Source organism: Schistocerca serialis, chromosome 1 (genome assembly GCF_023864345.2).
Source record: "Schistocerca serialis cubense isolate TAMUIC-IGC-003099 chromosome 1, iqSchSeri2.2, whole genome shotgun sequence".
Classification (NCBI taxonomy): Eukaryota; Metazoa; Arthropoda; class Insecta; order Orthoptera; family Acrididae; genus Schistocerca; species Schistocerca serialis.
Genome location: NC_064638.1, coordinates 118257744 through 118282358, shown reverse-complemented (window position 1 = coordinate 118282358; position 24615 = coordinate 118257744). Strand labels below are relative to the sequence as shown.

Sequence of the window (24615 nt, the reverse complement as noted above, 5' to 3'; positions counted from 1 at the left end):
CAACCAAAACAGAAGTTCAAAATGGAAAGCCTTATCTTAAAACAGTTCTTTAGTTAGGCTGAAGGCCCAAAGACACTCCAAGAGCGAACAAGTTAAATTCAAATCAGCTGTAGGCCCAACACTTAACATTCAACAACATTAAAACCTTTAAAATGCCGAAGGTCTTACGTGAAACAGTTCTTTAAATTAGGCTGGAGGCCTAATGAATTTTACACCTTAACGGCAAAACAACCTTAATTTTAAAAAATCGGCTAGTAGCCATACAAGTACAAACAACAAAAACAATGAAAAAGGCAATACACCCAAGGGCGCTCAGATGTTCGAGGGGCAGTTCGGAATTCAAACACTAACGCTCGCTTAGGTGAGACAGGCAGTCGGGGCAACCATTCACGATCTGATGACAACCCAACCGACCAATCAGTCAACGGACCCACCGACAAGATAACTTCCACTTCACCCGACCAGGGCACAACAGGGAGTTCAGCGGAACAACGTAGGAGATATTGGCGCCCACAATCAATCATACATGGAGCTGTCAAACTACACACGGTGCTGGACAGCAACAACACAATGAGGAAACTACACTGCCTGAAATTTACGTCAACGGCCATGGCAGGTAACCGGAATGTTAATGGCCACAAGGCAGAAGATTCCGCTGGTGCAGTTCAAATAACCAAATACATTGAAACTCCACCGGAGGGTGGCTAGAATTTTCCAACTTGAAAACCACTTCGTTGCTCGTGGGAATATCCCAATAGCCGACAACGAATTCCAAACGACACAATGTGAACAGTCTTGACTTGCTGGTAGGTTACATCAAAACTCAACTTTGGTGTCCAGGGTCGGTGAGCCACGGACCTCTTAGCAATGGGTACAGCCCCACACTCTCCGACACCGCGTAGAGACCACCAGCGGCCCCGGCCAAACTACGCCCCGCCGAGAATCCCCTCACTGCTCCACGCCAACCGACCGACTGGTCACACACCGCCCAGCTGGCAACTATAAGCGCCTGGTCAAAGACAGTCCAAGGTGCGAATATCGATACACACCGCTGCTGCCACCCGTGGAAGGAAAGGATAGGAGCATAATCGCGATAACCGCGGGAGACTAAACACAGAATAGCAACGAAGATTTAATCCAGCGCATAGCATGAGCCAGCCACGGCTCAAATGCATAGAGCGGCGCCAAACCACCTCTCTTCCAATGCACTCCCTCAGCCGGTAAATTCATGGCGACTTTCTTCTGCGACTGTGAAGGGGTTACTCTGTTTGACGTCCTTCCTCATGGTGCAAGCATCAACTTTAAAGTATACTGTGCTACCTTCAGAACATTGAAGAAACAACCTAAGCGTGTTCGTCGCCTCGAAAATGGAAACGAACTTCTCTTTCTCCATGACAGCACAAGGCCTCACACAGCCTGCACACCCGAGAGAAGCTCACGAAACTTCACTGGAATGTCTTTCATCGGCCCTACAGCCGGTATCTCCACCTTCCGCCTTCCATCTGCGGGTCCAATGAAGGATGCACTCAGCGGGAAGCAGCACTTGGATGGTGTGGAGGTTATTGATGCAGCTGGACGTTGGCTCAGACGTCAACCACCAGAATGGTGCCATACGGGCAGATAGGCCTTGTCATCGCATTGTACAGAGATTATGTTGAAAAATTGGGTTTTGTAGCTAATAGTGGAGAATAATTTGGTGTATTGGAATCCTGAATAAAACCAACCTGCTTTTAGAAACAAATGTGTTGCATTACTTATTGAACACCTCTCGTGTCTGCAATACTCGCATACTACAGAGAAATCTTGGTTAGCGGCAGATGACAAACTGTGGCCAAATATCAGTTGTACTGGAGACGACAAATAGCTACACGAACATCAGTATGTAGTATTAAGGTACATATTTTGTTAATAATGTTATGAATTTAAATAACATGCTAAACATTTACTTACTGTTCGACAAAAAACAACATGAGTACACTGACGATGACGAAACTTAACCGAAACAGGTATGGTTGTTGATGTAGGAAACTATGATTACTGTAGGCGGAAACCTATTTCCAGAATTATAATTGGATAATTACGTATATAAAGGATACATAAATGGGATCGTACCAGCTCGGACAGCTTTGCATATACACTCAAGCTTATAAATCAAGGATGATGGCAGAATGTGGTGGCACACTACGTGGCACTACACAAAACTGGCGCTAATAGCATAGCCACATAGGGAACACACACGACACAGATCTGTAAGTCCACGGTATTGGTGATAAGTTGAGAAAACCGTTCCGAAACGCCACTGTTTCCTGCACATGTACCCCGACATCAACATGGGATGTGATCACCATGCACACGTACACAGGCCGCACAACGGGTTGGCATACTCTGGATCACGTGGTCGAGCAGCTGCTGGGGTACAGCCTCCCATTCTTGCACCAATGCCTGTCGGAGCTCCTGAAGTGTCGTAGGGGTTTGAAAACGTGCAGCAATACGTTGACCGAGAGCATCCCAGACGTGCTCGATGGGGTTTAGGTCTGGAGAACAGGCAGGCCACTCCATTCGCCTGATATCTTCTGTTTCAAGGTACTCCTCCACGATGGCAGCTCAGTGGGGCCGTGCGTTATCATCCATCACGAGGAAGGTGGGACCCACTGCAGCCTGAAAAGGTGGGCATACTGGTGCTAAATGACGTCCCGATACACCTGACCTGTTACAGTTCCTCTGTCAAAGACATGCAGGGGTGTACGTGCACCAATCATAATCCCTCCCCACACCATCAAACCACAACCTCCATATAGGTCCCTTTCAAGGAAATTAAGGGGTTCCTGATTCACGCCAGATGAAAACCCGTCGAGAATCACTGTTCAGACTACACCTGGACTCGTCTGTGAACATAACCTGGGACCACTGTTCCAATGACCATGTAGGCCTACTGTGTTCTTGACACCAGGCTTTACGGGCTCTCCTGTGACCAGGGGTCAGTGGAATGCACCTTGCTGGTCTCCGGGCGAATAATCCATGTCTGTTCAGTCGTCTGTAGACTGTATGTCTGGAGACAACTGTTCCAGTGGCTGCGGTAAGGTCCCAAGCAAGGCTACCGCAGTACTCCGTGGCCGTCTGCGGGCACTGATGGTGAGATATCGGTCTTCTTGTGGTGTTGTACACTGTGGACTTCCCGTACTGTAGGCCTGGACACGTTTCCTGTCTGCTGGAATAGTTGCCATAACCTTGAGATCACACTTTGTGGCACACGGACGGCCTATGCGACGACCTGCTGTGTTTGACCAGCCTCCAGTCACCCCAATATTCTACCCCTCATAACGTCATCAATATGTGTTCTTTGAGCCATTTTCAACATAGAATCACCATTAGCACGTCTGAAAACGTCTGCACACTTACTCGCTACACCGTACTCTGACATGCACCAACACACCTCTGCGTATGTGGACTGCTGCCAGCGCCACCGTGCGACGGCCGCAGGTCAAATGCACCGTATGGTCATACCCCGAGGTGATTTAAACCCGCAAACCGCCCACCAGAGAGTTGTTTCACCATGTATCACCATTATCCTTAATTTATGAGCATAAGTGTAGTTTATTCACTCCTGACACAGGGAAGAGAGCAGAATCAATGCTTTACCTGCCACCCTTGATGTGGCCTGTCTGAGTGATTTTCGAAATTCCCTAAGCAGATGACGGAATGGTTCGCTACATGTGCCCCTGAAACACGCCACACAAGTTGTTGAACTGTAGATACGAACTGCGAACGCTGCTGCTGGCACACTGAGCGGCAAAACGTAGTTTCAGTTGCGCTTGAAAGTGTGCGATAGTAATGAGCACATATGAGTTTAGGTACGTTTACAAGCACCATTTCTGCAAGAAAGAAGGAAGATAAGGATTTAACGTTCCGTCGACAACGAGGTTCTTAGAGTCGGAGCACAAGCTTAGATTGTGTCAAGGATGGGGAAGGAAATCAGCCGTGCCATCGCGGCATTTGCCTGGAGCGATTGAGGGAAATCACAGAAAACCTAAATCATGATGATCGGACGCGGACTTGAACCGTCGTCCTGTTGAATGCGAGTCAAGTGTGCTAACCACCGCGCCACCTCGATCGGTAACATTTCTGCAATGTGGCTGCAATATTACTGATGCAACAGGTACTTACTGGTAGTTTGCCGAGGTGTGGCCCAAATATTGCCGGTGTTTTCCGCCCGAGGTGGTGAATATCTCGTATAGTTGGTCGACATCTCCTTCTGCCTCTGTCTTTGTACGTAAGTGCTACCATTTCATACTGTTCCCTCTTTCTCACTTAAACAACGGGGCTGTGCCGAGTCCCGTGAAACGAAGTGATTTCGCTTGAGTTTCGAAAGTTTCCGTAGATGCATTCGATTTGTTCGTTGTCTACTGGAATGTAGAATTGGAGACACGAGAGAATCATCAATTTCATAAATGCGGAACAACGTCGACCAGAGATAAGAAAGTAGGAACTTCAAGACCGCAATGTGAAAAAGACAGTTGACAAGATGTTGACTACGAGCTCGTAATCACACGTGATGAGTCCTGCAAAAAATTTCGAAGTCTTCGAGTATGTGTAAAAGACGAATGAAATACTGAATCGTCGCTGCTAGCGTCGTTTTAGGAGATGTGCAGAAGTCAGTCATAATTGAGTTCCACAAAACATCGAAGATTTATAAACTTGTTGTAAGCTTCATTACATGTGTTTCGGTGGTCAGTGACAGCAGTTTGTCAACTGTTATTTTTAATGATTACTTCCATCGTTTCAGGGGTAAGACAAGGCTGCAACCTGCCTCCACTGTTGTTCATATTATTTATGGATCATATGTTGAAAACAATAGACTGGCTGGGTGAGATTAAGATATGTGAACACAAAATAAGCAGTCTCGCATATGCGGATGACTTAGTCGTGATGGCAGATTCGATTGAAAGTTTGCAAAGTAATATTTCAGAGCTAGATCAGAAATGTAAGGACTATGGTATGAAGATTAGCATCTCCAAAACGAAAGTAATGTCAGTGGGAAAGAGATATAAACGGATTGAGTACCAAATAGGAGGAACAAAGTTAGAACAGGTGGACGGTTTCAAGTACTTAGGATGCATATTCTCACAGGATGGCAACATAGTGAAAGAACTGGAAGCGAGGTGTAGCAAAGCTAATGCAGTGAGCGCTCAGCTACGATCTACTCTCTTCTGCAAGAAGGAAGTCAGTATCAAGACTAAGTTATCTGTGCACCGTTCAATCTTTCGTCCAACTTTGTTGTATGGGAGCGAAAGCTGGGTGGATTCAGTTTACCTTATCAATAAGGTTGAGGTTACGAATATGAAAGTAACTAGGATGATTGCAGGTTTTAGTAGATGGGAACAATGGCAGGAGGGTGTCCACAATGAGGAAATCAAAGAAAAACTGGGAATGAATATAGATGTAGCAGTCAGGGCGAACAGGCTTAGATGGTGGGGTCATGTTACGCGCATGGGAGAAGCAAGGTTACCCAAGAGATTCATGGGTTCAGCAGTAGGGGGTAGGAGGAGTCGGGGTAGATCAAGGAGAAGGTACCTGGATTCGGTTAAGAATGATTTTGAAGTAATAGGCTTAAGATCAGAAGAGGCACCAATGTTAGCACTGAATAGGGGATCATGGAGGAATTTTATAAGGGGGACTATGCTCCAGACTGAACGCTGAAAGGTATAATCAGTCTTAAATGATGATGATGATGATGATGATGATGACTTCCATCGTCCCATAACACTGATCGTATATGTATAAAAATTTCGAAATTGCTAGTTCTCTCACTATTAAGTATTAAGATAAACGTTTGGTCGTTATTTCAAATTTCTCTTAATGAATTCCTTGAGTGATTCTACGAAAGCGTAACAGTCATTTAGTACTGAGAGGCACTTCAATGGCAAATGTACTTCAGACACGTAGATAGCGGTCATGATAAAACTATTGGTATATGAGAGAGCCCCCAATCCAAAAACAGGTGGCTGTAGGGAATGAAACTTCGCAGCAACATTTGTAAGGACATGCAGAAGGGAAATAACGAATAAACCGTTGAAAGAAACACATTTTAACTTCCACATGAGAGGGTAACATCTGATAATTGTGTACTATGTTTGCCCGCATCTCGTGGTCGTGCGGTAGCGTTCTCGCTTCCCACGCCCGGGTTCCCGGGTTCGATTCCCGGCGGGGTCAGGGATTTTCTCTGCCTCGTGATGGCTGGGTGTTGTGTGATGTCCTTAGGTTAGTTAGGTTTAAGTAGTTCTAAGTTCTAGGGGACTGATGACCATAGATGTTAAGTCCCATAGTGCTCAGAGCCATTTGAACCATTTTTTTGTACTATGTTTGTGTTCCAGGTTAAAAACACTGCTCAGTGTGACGATCATCTGCATCCACGACAGCTTGCAACCTCACAAGATACTGCTTTTCTGCTGCCCAAACCACCTCAGGCGGGATGTTGTCTACCTCCCTCGCTTTGTTTATCTTCAGCCTCCAATGTGTGTTAGTGTCTCGTTGGTAAATTTCATTTCATTTCATTTTCATTTCATTTATTGTATATTTTAAGACTTGCTGCCTGATATTTAAAAAAAAAAAACATGTCGTGCATAATACAATTTTACATGTAATAGTACACCGAAGGGACAATGAAACTGGTATAGGCATGCGAATTCAAATACATTGGTGTGTCAACAGGCAGAATATGGCGCTGCGGTCGGCAATGCCTATAAATACAAGTGTCTGGCGCAGTTGTTAGTTCAGTTACTGCTGCTACAATGGCAGGTTATTAAAGTTTAAGGGAGTGTGAACATGGCGTTACAGTCGCCGCACGAGCTATGGGGCACAGCATCTCCGAGGTAGCGATGAAGTAGGGATTTTCCCGCATGACCATTTCACGAGTGTCTCGAGAAAATCAGGAGTCCGGTAAGAATAAAATCTCTAACATCGCTTCGTCTGGAAGAAGGTCTTGCAAGAACGGGACCAATGAGGACTGAAGAGAATCGTTCAACGTGACAGAAGTGCAATCCTTCCGCAAGTTGCTGCAGATTTCGATCCTTGGCCATCATCCAGAGGGCGAAGTGCTCTGTCTGTCTTCTTGTTAGAATAACAATTTTTCTTGAATGTCGACCGTAGATGTTCAAGCTCATCTTTTAAGCAAGTTGGTTCACAAATTTTGTGCGCTATATGTACCAACATTTTAATCACTCCTCTTTTCTGTCTAGGGTAGTGATTGGAATCTTTATGCAGGTAACGGTCAATATGGGTGGCTTTTCTGTATACTCTATGGCCCAACGTCCCGTCCGCTCGCTTGACAACCGACACTTCCAAGAAATTCAGCTGACCGTTATTCTCCTTCTCCATTGTACAGTGTATTTTCGGATTGATACTGTTGAGATGCACCAGGAAGGCATCCAATTCCCCTGCACCGTGTGTCCATACTACGAATGTATCATCCACACTGCGGTACCACATGGCTGGTCTTTTCCTGCCAGACTGCAACGCCTGTTGTTCAAAGTTCTCCATAAACAAACTGGCAACAGCTAGACTAAGAGGACTGCCCATAGCTGCCCTGTCAATCTGTTCATTATCAAGGGCGTTCAAAAACATTTACACAGTCGTCTCGGTATTTTTTTTTTTTTTTTTTTTTTTTTTTTTTTTTTTTTTTTTTTGCAGGAGGAGAATGAATTTTTTTGTGAACATACTTGAAACATTTAGCTATACATTGAGCCTACTTCATGTAGCCTCCATCATCTGTGACGCATCACGTCCTTTAAACCTCTGCAGCCACCGCTGGACACTGCTGCGATCCAGTGTCCTCTCCATAAACAAGGAGCAACTTCCTGTGAACCGATGTGGCAGAGTCATCGCCGGTCTTGAAGAGGAACTTCATCATCGATCGTTGTCGCAACCTGACATCTACTTCACGGTCCATTGCGGCTCACCTGTAAATAAAAGAAAATACTTTTATACACCAACTTTTAGCTAATTGTTCCAAATATGTTCACAAAAAATTTCATTCTCCTCCTGCAAAAAATAAACAAATTAGAGACTATTGTGCAAAACTTTTTAAACGCACTTTGTAAAAGACTTCAGAAGGATCCGACTACAAAGATTTTAAAAATCATTAATAGACTGGTGAAAGCGTCTTCACTCTCCTCTGACAATAAGAAGCTACTCTGCAAAAAGGAAGCGTACCCTCCTAGGCTCTATGGACTACCTAAAGTGCACAAACCACACATTCCTTTGAGGCCTGTTGTGAGTGCTATAGGGTCTCCCACCCACGAATTAGCTATACACCTTGTCTCATTGCTACAACCTTATGATGGTGGAACGGATAGTCATATTAAAAATTCATATCATTTAATTGTCAAACTAAAAGAAATGCACGTGGGCCAAAGTCACATTCCTGTTAGTTTTGATGTCGTGTCGTTATTTACCACGATTCCAGTGAACGAAGTTATCTCATGTATAGCTTATTTTTCCAGCAGATATTACGTAGTTATTCAGACACTGCCTCACCACGACCTATTTTCAATACAACAATGATTTTTATGAACAGATTCACAGGGTGGCTATGGGTAGTCCTCTTAGCCCAGCTGTTATCAGTTTGTTTATGGAGAACTTTGAACAACAGGCGTTGCAGACTGCTAGAAAAAGACCAGCAAGGTGGTAGGGCTATGTCGATGATACTTTCATAGTATTGGCACACGGTATAGAGGAATTCAATGTCTTCCTGGTACATCTCAATAGTATCAATCCGAAAATACAATGTGCTATGGAGAACAACGGCCAGCTAAATTTCGTGACCTCAGCCAACCTGTTTAGGAGGAAGATTCGCCTTTATGTTTTGGTTCAATTGGGTTTCTGTCCTCTTATTTCTTGATAATGACCGCGTTGGATGTTTTCCAAAGAGCATGTACTCTACCCTATTTAGAAATTTCCTTTTAAGGTAAAATACGTTCTTTATAGTAGTTTTGAAATGAAGATATATATTTTTCTCATTAAATGGCTTCACTGAAGAAAAGAAAGGTTTGGGATAAAGACCAAATGAACGGAGCTGTGGAAGTCGTTTTAATGTAAATCACGGACTTCTTAAAAGCAGCTACGCATTTCTGTGTACCACAAACAACGTTAAAAAGCAAAGGCGAGAATCTGATAATGAAAATATTACTACAAAGTTAGGAAGAAAGTCTGTATTTTCACCGGATATTGAATGTGGCCTGATAAGGCATTGCCTTTTAGTGGAGTAGCGAATTTTTGGGTAAACCAGGACTGATTTACCGCTTAGCGGTGGAAAATAATATCCCAAATACGTTCAATGAAGAAATCGAGACTACCGGTCAAAAGTGGTTGCAGGGATTTCTAAAACGCCGTTCATCAACACTGTCTGTTGGAATGCCACAGGGAATTTCGATGTCTCGTGTGAAATAGTTTTCTGAGGAGAACGTGAATATGTTTTTCAACATATTCGAACCGGAAATGCAGACAATTAGTATCAATCCTAATGGGGTACATAACTGTGATGTAACAGGTATCAGTGTAGTACAATACCAAAACACTAAAGTGATTTCTTTTGAAATGAAAAATATCAGTGGCATCATTGACATCAGCAAGTGTGGCTGCCTCATTACTATTGTGCGGATGCTTCTCGACATTACGTCTCACCTTTAATTGTATTTCCACGAAAATGGATGCAAGTAGAGCTCATGGATGGAAATCCACCAGGGTCGATTCACGCCTATCATATTTCCGGGTGGAGACAGGCAGATATTTTCACACGGTGGATTTTATCGCAGTGGTAAAACCGACCAAATCAGACCCTGTCGAACTTACAGTTGACGGACACACTCCCACACTAGAAATATGGATGTCATTTATCTTGGAAGGAAAAATTGTACGCCTTTCACCCCACACCTCTCATAAGACGCAACCCCTAGGCTTGGCACCTGTGAAACCGCTCAAGACTTTCTACTGCCAGGAAACTGAGCCGTCGCTAAAAAATAATTTCCCTCCCACAGGCACGATACGCCAGGGGGGAAAATTATTGTCAGCGCATATTCCGGGCTGCAACTCCTGAGATGGCAGTTAACGGTTTTAGAAATAGTGGAAATTATCCGCTGAACCGAGATGTGTCCAGATGCTGTGACTTTCCCGTATACTCCGGAAATGAAGCACTTACCGAACGCCAAAATCAGCAGTCATCTGTCAGCGGACTTCAAACAACTGATGATAGGCCTACAGCTTCAGTAAGGGATATTTTGAGTGCTGCAGACGTGTGTTTCCTGCCATCTAATTTTAATGCCACTGCTGACGGCTTGGCAGGTTGTTCTGAACAAAACTCAACCTTTTCGTTACCAAAAATTCATTCGTAAAGTTGGATGATGCGATCTGCAGAATTGTGTCCTCTGCCACCTATTTCTAATGCCGCTGTCAAAAGAAGTTCTAGAGCAGGTTCAGCGAAGATCATAACTTCATCGCCACATATGCAGTAACTGGCAAGCAGTAAAATGTAGAATATCGTCAGAGTTGATAATCAAAAATCTGCAAGGCCTACACGGACTAGAGGGTCTTAGAAGATTACGAAGAAGGATTCCTATGCACAGAGAATGTCAACTAGTCATGCCAAACAAATGGAAAAAAGACGAAGAAGAAGAAAAGTTTTTAGATCTTCCAGCTTCATCTTCTCCAGAAGATTCAGAATTTCTTCTCTTTTAGAGAATGATGATTGCGGAAACAGAAGCGAGATGAATCTCATGCTGAAAATGTGTATTGTGTAGGGTTGTTTTCAGATTATAGGCCAGGTGAAGAGTCAATCCGTCGTCAGAAAGGCCTGAAACGGTGTCACATAAACTGTTCAAGTAATCTGAAAAAGAATTTCATGTGCTTGAAGTGTAAATAACTGAATAATAAACCCTATGTGATCATTTTAGTTTTTTTTCCTTTGATTTACTTTAGTTGATGTGAAGTAAGAAAATAAGGGTATGTTTTTCCCGATTGGAAAACTTAAAACAGTGCAATATCTGTATATGGAAACATTGTTAAACTGTTTCTAGTAATAACTGATTTTATTGTCATATTTCTAACTGAAAATCGTAAAAAAAGTGGTACCACATGATAGGAGCCACCCCCGTATTGGGAACCGGTTCTGGGATTTTCTAAAAATAAACCACAAAAGAAAGATTCACATTTAACAGACTAAAAGCCAGATAAACCTAATCTTAGAATCCCATATTTTAATGTAAGTGTAAAAGTAGTGTTTAATTCTTAATGGTGTTAGCGTTACGAGACAAAATCAAAAGCTACCCCATATAAGGTCACTTTCTGTTTCTTCTTCATCAGGGAGGAGCTTGCTGAGTAAAAACCGTACCATCTGCCCGTTTTAATGCTGACAGAACTGTTGGATGTCTTCATTCGTTCTGTCTGTAACTTAAATGGTTCTCCGCATATGTTATTCCGCAGCTATGTCTTTACAGAGTTGTCCCAGTGGTTTCATCTTGTTTTATTTTGTTTAGTACTTTCTTGTATTTTTGTTTCCCGTCACAATATAGTTCAAATCTTGAGTTGTCTTTTTGGGCTGTCTTGGCTCTTTGATAGTACATTCTTTTGTCACTTCTTTCCGTAGTCTTCGTCAACTCAATAGACCATGGCAGTTTACGTTTCCGTCGGAATTTCGCTCCCGGAATGGCTATTGACCGCGCTCTTTGAAGTAAGCCTCTTAGAATGTGCGTTTTGTAGTCTGTGCTACCTTTGATAGCGTGTAGTGGAAAATGTCCTGATGTGTCTAATGTTCTGGCAATTTGCCCTGCCTTGAGGAAATCGCTCATGTTTTGAGGTCGTGGTGTGTGTGTGTGTGTTCGCCGGCCGGTGTGGCCGTGCGTTTCTAAGCGTGTCAGTTTGGAACCGCGTGACCGCTACGGTCGCAGGTTCGAATCCTGCCTCGAGCATGGATGTGTGTGATGTCCTTAGGTTAGTTAGGTTTAAGTAGTTCTAAGTTCTAGGGGACTGATGACCTCAGTAGTTAAGTCCCATAGTGCTTAGAGCCATTTGAACCATTTGTGTGTGTGTTCATGTATGTGTCTGTGTGAATGATTATGGCATTGTTGTCACTGTGTGTTACTTTATCCAGTACTTCCCATTTTGTTAGGTGTGCTAATGAGTTGTTGTTTGCTAGTGATACGTCTATGTTACTGACTCCTCCAGAGTTATCACCATATGTTGATACAAAGCGGTTGCACTCATTTATGATGATACCAAAAATTAGAGCGGGCGTTAATATCTGTGAGTATAAGTAGTTTTCTACCTCTGGAAAATTGTGCAGCCTCTCTGATTAGGTCTGCAAGAGGTTCATGTTGTAGGAATACTGTGCGTACACTGAAGTGATTACCCATGTGTCGCGACTGTGGGTGATTTCAGCAGTGGCTATGTGGTCCGAAGAGCGGTGTGCAAGCATTGTTGCTTTAGCTGCAGCCTTTGCGCCTTTTGCTCCTGTAACTGTCATGCAATGTTTTGGATGCTCTGGAATTTTTGCACTATGCCTGTAACGTTCGTGGAGACAGAGTCCATCCGCTCCGACTTTCGATGCCTACTAATGTGCTCCTCGTACATATTATTGTATATGTTCGTAGTGGTTATTTAGTGTAACCGAAACACTGATGTGTAAAGTTCAAGCCCTCTCCTCTTCGTGTACATGACGCTCCCAAGAGGCTGCAGAGCTCACTTTTGTCAGCTGGAAGATTTACGGTTCGGAGAATCTTCCGATCTGTTTGCTCAGTGGTCAGGTAGCGTAATGTGTGTGTGTGTGTGTGTGTGTGTGTGTGTGTGTGTTTGTGTTTGTTTCGACGGTTGAGACATGTGACTAAGACTAAGCGCAGTTCCGTTTCAAATATATCTCTATTTTCGAGTCTGCAGATACGCAGGTTTGTCTCAATGTTATTATAATCGATTACATTTGTTATGTCACGTCCATATTTCTGGTCTGCGTCTGGTGATATGTCCGGATGGTGTTCTTTATCAGTTAGGAGTCGGTCTGTGGAATCTATATCTGTTTCTGATATTTGCTTGGGATACTCTGTGTCTGCCAATAATATACGTGCTGCAGACTGGCTTTGTTTGCAGCGTTTGTATTTCCATGTGCTTTATATGTCTGTATGGATCTCGTGTCTTTGTATGTGTTTATGGCATCTACGCACACCACTGTTGCCTTCCTTCTGACTTACTGGTGTTGTATTTGTATTCTGCTCGCATGTTGCTGAGCTGTCTATTACAGGTGCTTGAGTGTGCTGACTGCGTGTAGATCCGCCGTAAGTAAAGCGAACTGGTTTTATGTAAGGTTTACAGTTTGTTGTGTCACACTCTGGTTTTAATCTTTGTGTTTCGGCTGTGGGTGAGTTTGGAATTTGTATTTTATTGCTATTCTGAGGCGTGTTAATGTGAATGTGAAGTGTATATGTATCCACGTTGGTGGCTATTTCATTAATTTCGGTGTTCTGATGCTGAGTACTGCAATTATTCCAATAATGTTTTGGCGTGTTTACATATATATATATATATATATATATATATATATATATATATATATATATATATATATATATATATATATGTGTGTGTGTGTGTGTGTGTGTGTGTGTGTGTGTGTGTGCATTATCAGTATCTAGATGTAACATTTCCGCTTCAAGCTCCTCGATTCGGAGTAAGACCCCGGTTTGAAAGATGGCCCATTGATAAATGTCATTCTTGATCTGCGTGGCTACGTAGAGTTGTATGGCACCTTGCACACATGCATCGTCGATATAGTCTGTGATATGAAAGTATCTCTGGCGAACTGTATCACACGAATGAAGCGACGGCAGTTTGCCCGTCTCTAGGTCTACGTTTGGTAAAAGTTCCAAGTGTTGCTTCAGACGACCACACGACGCCAAGCTCTGTTCCTGGTTCATGGTGACTTATTCCTAACTATAGTTTCAGTTTTACAGTCTGTACTTATGTTTGAGATGGGGGTTGTTGTATCGCCAGTATGGTTACATTCTGTTTTGGTGAAAGTTGTCTGTAACTTCGTATTCTGTGCGTTCAATTTGTCGTTCATATAATTCCCTTTATGATGGGCACACATTCCTCCAGCCTTGTCAAAGCCTATTTCGATATTTGCACCCAAGAGCTGTTTCTTCACTGCAATCTCCTGTGGCCTGGTTTCGTACATCTCCCAAAGACTTGTTCTCTGTAACAGCGTTTCAGAGGATGGGCTAGGCCCCAGCAGTTGAAACACTTTTGCACTGCTACGAAATCCCTGGTGCTTAGTGCCTCGAACTCTATGTACACACTCTCAGTTTGCAGCAGCAGAAGACAGGCCCTCAGGGCGATTTCTAAAATGTTGTTAACATTACGTTTTCCTGTCGGTCCTGCGTTAAATTTAATAGTTACTTCCTCGTTGAATTCGTCCTTGGCGATGTGTTCACTAAGACTCATTTCATAGAGCTCTTCGAGAAAGTATGGGTCAGTTACTGTGGTAGGTACTTGGTTTATTGCCAAAAACAATCTAAATTTCCGACGCTCCTCACTACTGATATCTTTTAACAGTGCTGCTTTCTCAATGATTTTCGTTTTGTCTCCCTTCGCTTGTGCCTCTAGAATTATTATATTTGCAGTTGATCTGATAGCTTTTATTTTCACTTAATTTGTTTGGAATAATTAATGGTTTTCGTTATGGTGTCACTCACAGCCTTTGTATCCTGGTTGCTTTTTGGTTTGAAAAATAAAACACTGCTCTGCTTTTCTTTTCCTTGGACTATCCGCTCCTGCACCTTGTTTTTCGGCTTTCTAGCTAAGCCGGCGGCTGCCACTGCTGCAAAGGACACATTTATTTATTTCGTTAACAGTACAGAGTAACCCACCGCCTTTAAATGTAAGATGGGTCGGATGCTTCTGAATCTAATAGCAAAGACTTCTCATAGTTACAATCTTATAGATATACAGTTGTTAATGCTTTTTTTATAACATAAAGAACATAATATATAAAGATTTCTCTGAGGTTACAACGAATTGAATGCTTAACTAGTGTTAAAATGGTTCCATATAATTTGTTACTTCCTAATTGATGAGAATATAATTTATATAATGCAAATGTGAAAGAAAAAGAAAAAAAAGAAAATGTAACACAATGAGCGTGGTGAAAATAATTTGTAGTATGTAGAGGGAAGTGATATGCTGTATTTGGATGTGTAGCACAGTCTAAGTAGCATATGTTGGTTAATAATGGCCTATTTCTACCTATTTCAGATGAGAAGGTCTCGGTACAACCTCGAGGTATACTCATCTGAAATGGTTTGTGTTAATGTATGTTTACACAGGTTATACAGATTAAATGCCAATTGAGTACTTCATACATGGAATACATTAATGTTAGCTATACATGAGAAATACACTTACGTTTGTAACTTGTTAGCAGAAATAGAATATCGTTCATTATTACTTGAGTGCATTATTCCTTAAATAACTTAATACATTTATGATATATAAAATTCATTGATTGTAGCTTTGAATAGAGAAGAGAATATACTGCTGTCTGCACACAATAAGACGAGCAATACATTACTGTTTGTGTGCAGTATACTTTAAACACTGTGCGTGATATTGAGAGGAGGAGCCTTGGAATAAAAGTTCTTCGAGCCTTCTCCTCCCAAGCAACATTATCTTATTACTATGGTCTGAGTATGTGGTGCCGGTGTTTATTTGTTTTATGATTGTTGTGTTGTGGCATGCAGTGTCATACATTGCTGGTTTTGGTCCCTTACGTGTTGATCCCTTTCGAGTCATGTTCACGCAGGTTCCTACCTCGGTTTCGGAATCTGTGTTTATGTCCTCCCATATGGTTTGTTGTATTGTTTGTGCTTGTCTACGCCTCCTTCCATATGGGTTTTGGCGCTTGTATTCTTCGTGCAGAGTGTTCGATACAATATCGGCTACGCTATTTGTTGCGTTCCAGTCATCAGGATTACGTATTATTCTTGCGATGTCATTGAGATTCTGTACAGGTCTCATTTGTGCTAGCGTGTTGCACAGCAGTGTGACATGTTCTGGTGTCCCAGTTTCTCCACATAAGCATACTTCATCGTTAGTTAGTCCCATTCGCTTTAAATGTACCGGATACGGTCCGTGACCTGTCAGGAAATGGACCATCCCCCGGCTTGGGTCGACATATTTCAGTTGTAGTCTTTCGTGTACATCAGGAAAGAAAGAGTGTACTCGGCGACCCTTGTCGGATGCATCCCACTCTCTCTGCCATGTTTGAATCCGCCATTGTTTCATTTGCGTTTTATTCGTAATGTTGGTTCCCGTAATTTCGTTGACTTTACCGAGCCTGTCCCTCTTAAGCCAGTAAAGTGCAACTCTATAACGTATTGTTATGTGTATAGGGCAGGTCCCCATCACAACGCAAAAAAGTGCCTCTAGTGACGTGGTGTTGGAGGCTCCGCTCATTCCGCCAAGGACAGCGGGGTGAGCCTACTTTCGGATCTTAACTCTGAGGTAGGCAATTTCCTCTTCAAGACGTACACTGATCAGCCAAAACATTATGGCCACCTAACTAACAGCCAGTATGTCCACCTTTCTAACAGATAACAGTGGCGATGCGTCGTGGCGTGGAAGCAACGAGGCCTCAGTAGGGCGCTAGAGGAAGTTGGCACCACATCTGCAAGCACGCAAGTCACCCAACTCCCGCAAATTCCGGGGAGGGTGGCTATGAGCTCTGACGAGGCGTTAAATCACATCCCAGATATGTTCGATGGGGTTCAGACCTGGCAAGTTGGGGGGGGGGGAGGGGGGGCAGCACATCGCAACTGTGTTCCTTGAACCACTCCATCACAATGCTGGCCTTGTGACTTGGCGCATTATCTTGTAGAAAAGTGACATTGCCATCTGGAACATGATCGTCATGAAGGGGTGTACGTGGTCTGCAACCAGTGTACGATACTCCTCGGCTGTGATGGTGCCTTGCACGAGCTCCGCTGGACCCATGGTTGCCCACGTAAATGTTCCCCAGAACATAATGGAATCGTCGCCAGCTTGTCTCCACCCCGCAGTACAGGTGTCAAGGAGTCGTTTCCCTGGAACTATAACGGCATGATGAAGGTATCGAGAGTAATCAGACCATGCAACGCTTCGCCACAGCGACAACGGCTAGTACCGATGGTTACGCGGCCATTTCATAGTTGCCGATTTCGTGGTGTTAACATCGGCACATGCATGGGTCATCGCCTGCAGAGTCCCATCGTTAGGAGTGTTCGGTGCACTGTGTGTTCAGACACACTTGTACTCTGCCCAGCATTAAAGTCTGATATTAGTACAGCCACAGTTCGCATATTATCTGTGGCCTAAATGACATTGTATATAACGCTCTCCAGCGTCGCCTACCAGCAAGTCATGACACTAACACTATTAACAAGGCAAATCCTGCAGTGCACAGTCCAAACATAATTGATATACAGTTGGCTACCCATGTGGTAAATAGATTTCTGTCTACACTGGCTCATGTAGCGAAAGTTTAATTATAACACCTTGCACATCAAACTTCTGCGTGAATCACCACTAATCAAAAGCTGAAGGATGCTTTGGCTGTGACCGGTATACAGTCTCTTACGTTGGTATTGGTCTTACCAGTTCCCAGACCAATCGTTTTTGCAAAATGTTCAAAATAGTGTCTCGGCGATTCCTGGGAAACGATGTACCCAACATCAGTTTACAAGCTGAAGTTCCGGAAGCAGCTGAGTAGCTTAAAGTATAAATCATCCACAAAGCAAAATTTCTCGTTTTATTGTTTCTCCTTCCTTGCGGGATTTTCTCATTTTCTTCTTTTTTCTTCCTTGTGGAATGCAAACCACAGCACAGAGTTTTCATACCCTATATCTTCTCTACTGTGTTATCAACGAACACTGTCTAACATATCCCTCCTCGACCTCAACGCTCTTGTCTGCACAACATGGCACAAACAGCTGTTCCTGTCAGAGAAAAATCCTTTCCGTCGTTCAGCCACTTTCACGATGTCCTCCTCTGTTGGAGGAAACTGACTGTGAAATAACCTCCTGCATTATTTAGAGAACTAAATGACATCCCCAGGTTCAGAATACAGTTAATGACGTATCTACTAAGGCAACATAAATGATTAGAATTGTCCCTGACAGCACTCGTTGCTGAGCATATCCTTCTTTCCAGTCGGATCTTCCTCTTTTCACAATATTCACAGTGGTGCAGTTTACTCAAATTTCCAGAACTCGCTATATTAGAAAACATCTATTTTTGCACCTTTAAATCCTTTTCATATCAGTCACGAACAATATTTTCATTATGCCATTATTATTTAGCACATAGTATTAGTTACTCGCGTCGTCAGCACAGACAGTTAAATCATTTTAACACTACGAGGGGCATTCAATAAGTAATGCAACACATTTTTTCTGAAAGTAAACTGGTTTATTCAGGAATCCAGTACATCATACTATTCCCCACGTTTTTGGACAAAAATGTATATTTTTCGCTTCCCCATCATCAATATGCTGCTTCCCATGGAGTGCATTCTTCGTTGGACCAAACAGATGGAAGTCAGAGATCTGGGCTGTAGGGTGGATGAACAATCCAATAAAGTCTTGTGAGCTCCACTCAGGTGACGCAGTGGCTAGCACACTGGACTCGCATTCGGGAGGATGACGGTTCAATCCCGCGTCCGACCATCCTGATCTAGGTTTTCCGTGATTTCCCTAAATCGCTTCAAGCAAATGCTGGGATGGTGCCTCCGAAAGGGCACGGCCGACTTCCTTTCCTAATCCAATGAGACCGATGACCTCGCTGTCTGGTCTCCTCCCCAAAAACTACCCTCCCCTACCCTCAGGTGTGAGCCCTTGTGTTGTCATGGAGGAGGAGAGGTTAGTTGGCATTTTTGTCCCGACGGACACTGTCAAGTCGTTTCTTCAGTTTCCTGAGGGTATCACGATCCACTTGCATCATGAGGGAGGACATCGAACAGAATACAGCCTTCAGAGTTCCAGAAGACCGTTGCCATGGCTTTACCAGCTAAAAGTGCGGCGCTGAACTTTTTTATCGGAAGAGACGTGGGTTGGTACCTCTACGGATTGCCGTTTTGTTTCCGGTTCGAAGTGATGAACCCTTCTTTCATCGCCTGCGATGATGTTCGACAAAAAATTGTCACGACCAGCCTCGTAACGCGCGAGTAACTCCACACAGATGGTCCTTCGTCGCTCTTTTTCGTCTCCTGTTAGGCGGCGAGGAACCCAGAAAGCACACACCTTTCACTACCCCAAGTGGTGGGTATTTGATTGTGATCCGTCGATCACCTCGGATGAGTGAGTCTGCACGTTCCAACATTGCAGGAGTCACAGCTGTGTGCGGCCGATCGATATACTGCGCGACCTTGTCGCGATGACCACACACACCTCGCCCAACGACTGACCGTGATTTTGTTCACTGCCAGGTCTCCGTAGACTTTCTGCAAGTACCTATGAATACCTGTGGCGCTCTGGTTTTCCGCCAAAAGAAACTCAATTACAGCTTTCTGCTTGGAATGCACCTCCATTACAGATGCCGTTTTTAAGTCCATTCACAGGGTCGCCACTTATCGGAACTTCATGAAACCATATTCCACGAAGTCCTACAACAAATTTTGCATTTTTCAAACTAAAGTGTCTGAGAGAAAATGTATTGTACTACATACTGATGCCCATTGTATTTATCACCATGAAATTGTTATGTTTTAGATAATTGCGATGTAAATAAAGGTAATATATGTGTGAAGCCCTGCCCAATGTAAGAGGTGGCCTGATGGCTCAAATCAGATCAAGTTAAGTAAATGAAAAGTAATTAAAAAGCGGGAGATCAACATTAATTTTCATTGCAGTTCACTTTCCTCCATTTCACGGCTATACTGTGTCTGCCTGTGTGATCGTACCTTTTAGGTATTATTCTCGCATCTGGAAATTTTCATTGTTAATCAGCGTGATGTAATTATAACATGTGATTTAGATTGGCCAGCAAGCGCTACATGGAGGACAGTTATAGAGCCTAGAGCACTACCTCACAGTGCCGAAAATCCACTTAAGACTCACGTCAGTTTCAGTATTAAAAAATATGTCTTTTTGTTCTTATTTCAAGTTGATCCAATTTTGCATTTCATTGACGGAGCCCCTTTCGCGTTGATTAAGCAGTATTTTCTCACTTTCCAGCCAGGGTACAATGCCACCGGTGACAGTGGAGAAGATTACCGAACCCTCAAAGTTAGGAGAGGGGCCATACTGGGACGCAGACAAGAAAGTCTTGTACTTCGTCGACGTCGGGTCAAATCGAGTGCACAAGTACGACCCGGCGACTCGTACTCTGAAGAGTCTCACTCTCGGTAAGTACTGTTTTACTCGTTTGTACACAATACACTGATGAGCCAAAACTTTGTGACCACATGCTCAACGGTCTTGGTCCAAATTTCAAACGCAATGCAGCAACGATGCACGAGACACCGAGTCGACAAGAGTCGGTGGTTTTCCAGAGATACAAGGTATTGAGGAAATTGGATAGTTTCTTTTTTTTATTTCGTCCATCTCAGTTGCATTGATACAAAATTCATGTTTCGTGCTGCTACACACGTTTTCAAATCACACGTCAAAACATGACCAAGTACATGGCATACACAAACAGTACGTGTGTCCATATTGTACGTATACATATGGTCATAGACATGTCTTGCTATTAAACGTAGTTATTCATGCAATATGGTGCCAAAAGGCACAAAAAAGTATACGTTGGGCAACCAAGTATTCTCACTGATCTTAGCGTACACGTCCGCTGATGCCGACTGACACAACCAAACTGACAAGTATTACCTATAGTAGTCAACAGGACACCTCTGTAGGTGCTGCCGTTATACATACGCGCTTGCTAGTGTGGCTGCCTGTTATTTTCTGGGGTGCTGCCCCAACCATTGTCTTTTTTATTGATAACATTTCAAAAGCAAGTAAGTATCAAATTTACGGTATAGAAAATGTTGACAATTTTCTTTTACAAAGTAATGTGGCATCCAAATGAAAATATCACTTTGGCTTTACAGGAAATGTTAATTTTTTCTCGAATATAACGCAGCGTCCAAATGGAACATACAAAGCCAGCAGGCGACGAAATAGCGCACCCTCGTGTGTTGAGCCCTGTATTTGTGTAGCAGGGTAAGGTATCAAGCATTACTACCTTGCATACAGGAAGTCAATGCTAAAACCCAAAATACACTCCTGGAAATTGAAATAAGAACACCGTGAATTCATTGTCCCAGGAAGGGGAAACTTTATTGACACATTCCTGGGGTCAGATACATCACATGATCACACTGACAGAACCACAGGCACATAGACACAGGCAACAGAGCATGCACAATGTCGGCACTAGTACAGTGTATATCCACCTTTCGCAGCAATGCAGGCTGCTATTCTCCCATGGAGACGATCGTAGAGATGCTGGATGTAGTCCTGTGGAACGGCTTGCCATGCCATTTCCACCTGGCGCCTCAGTTGGACCAGCGTTCGTGCTGGACGTGCAGACCGCGTGAGACGACGCTTCATTCAGTCCCAAACATGCTCAATGGGGGACAGATCCGGAGATCTTGCTGGCCAGGGTAGTTGACTTACACCTTCTAGAGCACGTTGGGTGGCACGGGATACATGCGGACGTGCATTGTCCTGTTGGAACAGCAAGTTCCCTTGCCGGTCTAGGAATGGTAGAACGATGGGTTCGATGACGGTTTGGATGTACCGTGCACTATTCAGTGTCCCCTCGACGATCACCAGTGGTGTACGGCCAGTGTAGGAGATCGCTCCCCACACCATGATGCCGGGTGTTGGCCCTGTGTGCCTCGGTCGTATGCAGTCCTGGTTGTGGCGCTCACCTGCACGGCGCCAAACACGCATACGACCATCATTGGCACCAAGGCAGAAGCGACTCTCATCGCTGAAGACGACACGTCTCCATTCGTCCCTCCATTCACGCCTGTCGCGACACCACTGGAGGCGGGCTGCACGATGTTGGCGCGTGAGCGGAAGACGGCCTAACGGTGTGCGGGACCGTAGCCCAGCTTCATGGAGACGGTTGCGAATGGTCCTCGCCGATACCCCAGGAGCAACAGTGTCCCTAATTTGCTGGGAAGTGGCGGTGCGGTCCCCTACGGCACTGCGTAGGATCCTACGGTCTTGGCGTGCATCCGTGCGTCGCTGCTGTCCGGTCCCAGGTCGACGGGCACGTGCACCTTCCGCCGACCACTGGCGACAACATCGATGTACTGTGGAGACCTCACGCCCCACGTGTTGAGCAATTCGGTGGTACGTCCACCCGGCCTCCCGCATGCCCACTATACGCCCTCGCTCAAAGTCCGTCAACTGCACATACGGTTCACGTCCACGCTGTCGCGGCATGCTACCAGTGTTAAAGACTGCGATGGAGCTCCGTATGCCAAGGCAAACTGGCTGACAGTGACGGCGGCGGTGCACAAATGCTGCGCAGCTAGCGCCATTCGACGGCCAACACCGCGGTACCTGGTGTGTCCGCTGTGCCGTGCGTGTGATCATTGCTTGTACAGCCCTCTCGCAGTGTCCGGAGCAAGTATGGTGGGTCTGACACACCGGTGTCAATGTGTTCTTTTTTCCATTTCCAGGAGTGTATGTTGTTCTTCATTGCATAAGACACATGCTGTCTAAAATAAAATGAGGAGAAAGACATAAAACAGTTACAGCTTTACAAATTATATTATTAGCGTAACCTTTGATATCAAACCCACAGTAAAGCATTAAATAAACATTACACAGCACCATACTGAGCCATCACACGACACAATCATGATTCATGGCCCGATGGCCATATTCAAAGTCAAAACTTATTTCTGCATTGATCGTACAAACAATAATCGTAGGCAAAAGTATTTATATAAAATGTTGATTTTATATCATTACACAGGATTACATTACAAAGACCATGTTACAACTATTATGCGCCACCAGGGGACGTGCAGAGTTTGGTCATACACACTTGAACAAGTGTATCAAACGATTAGGTATGCGCGCAGGCTAAGCGCGATAGTAATACACCAACATATGCTTTTCGCGCAGGAAGTGAGTAACCGTAAATACCGCTCACTCGTACGGCACAGCAGATTTTTGTGTGACCGATGCGTACTGCATCATACAATGCTTGTCTGAGCAGAAAGCATATGTTGTCAGATATTTTCAGTCTTTGTTCGATTTCTTCTTTTGTTACAGAAAATAACTGTAATGAAAAACCTAAAATCGGTTATTTCAGAAACCGGTTATTTTGAGCAGTTTCTAGTCAGGTGGATATAAACGAAAATCGGTTGTTTCAGCGATAACCGCCGTACGTCCTTGCTTCGAGAAGTCTTTCGCCTGGATGACGGCCTATCAGGACACGACAATCGAGCTGGGGAAATAAGAAGCGTGGTTCATCCGACCACGCGACAGTTTTCGATTGATATGCGTTCCAATCTGTAAGATGCCGTGCCGCACTGCACTCGTAATTGGTAATACATCAACATCTACATCTACATGGTTGCTCTGCAATTCACGCTTAAGTGCCTGGCAGAGAGTTCATCGAACCATTTTCATACTACTTCTCTACCATTCCACTCTCGAATGGCGCGTGGAAAAAAGGAGCGCCTAAATCTTTCCGTTCGAGCTCTGATTTCTCTTATTTTATTATGATGATCATTTCTCCCTACGTAGGTGGGTGTCAACAAAATATTTTCGCATTCGGAAGAGAAAGTTGGTTATTGAAATTTCGTAAATAGACCTCGCCTCAAAGAAAATCGCCTTTGTTGCAGTGGCTGCCGCCCCAACTCGCGTATCATATCAGTGACACATCTCACCCCTATTGCGCGATAACACGAAACGGGATGCCCTTCTTTGCACTTTTTCGATGTCCTTCGTCAATCCTACCTGGTAAGGATCCCATACCGCGCAGCAATATTCCAGCCGATAACGGAAAAGTGTAATGTAGGCTCTCTCTTTAGTGGGTTTGTCGCATCTTCTAAGTGTTCTGCCAACAAAGCCCAGTCTTTGTTTCGCCTTCCCCACAATATTATCTATGTTATCTTTCCAATTTAAGTTTGTCGTAATTGTAATTCCTATGTATTTAGTCGAATTGACAGCCCTTAGATTTGTGCGATTTATCGTATATCCAAAATTTATCGGATTTCTTTTAGTAAGCATGTCGATGACCTCGCACTTTTCTTTGTTTAGTGCCAATTGCCACTTTTCGCACCATACAGAAATTCTGTCTAGATCATTCTGTAATTGGAATTGATCGTCATGATTTACTAGACGGTAAATTACAGCGTCATCTGCAACAGTCGAAGGGGGCTGCTCAGATTATCACCTAGATCATTTATGTAAATCAGGAACAGCAGAGGGCCCATGACACTACCTTGCGGAACGCTTTTGGCAGGAGGTCACATTAATGTGACTGGGCCGTGCATTTTTCTCACAGTGTCACGTGGCCGTGACACAATCAGGCGGCATGCAGCCTCGCGATGGACAATGGTTATAATGTTTTGGCTCA

General features: G+C 43.9%; 1 protein-coding gene across 4 annotated transcripts in view; it reads left to right on the top strand.

Moving 5' to 3' along the window:
- Window positions 1-24615, top strand: part of LOC126463532 (regucalcin-like) — a 265468-nt gene that overhangs the window by 171057 nt on the left and 69796 nt on the right. For 2 of the 4 annotated variants that reach the window (XM_050096166.1, XM_050096165.1), the window contains exons 2-3: window positions 6372-6531; window positions 20241-20410. In XM_050096166.1, coding sequence (XP_049952123.1) covers window positions 6470-6531; window positions 20241-20410 — 232 coding nt within the window. In that variant the 5' untranslated portion in view covers window positions 6372-6469. Of the gene's footprint in view, window positions 1-6371; window positions 6532-20240; window positions 20411-24615 lie in introns of those variants that run through there. The other 2 variants (XM_050096167.1, XM_050096168.1) reach the window with 2 other exon arrangements.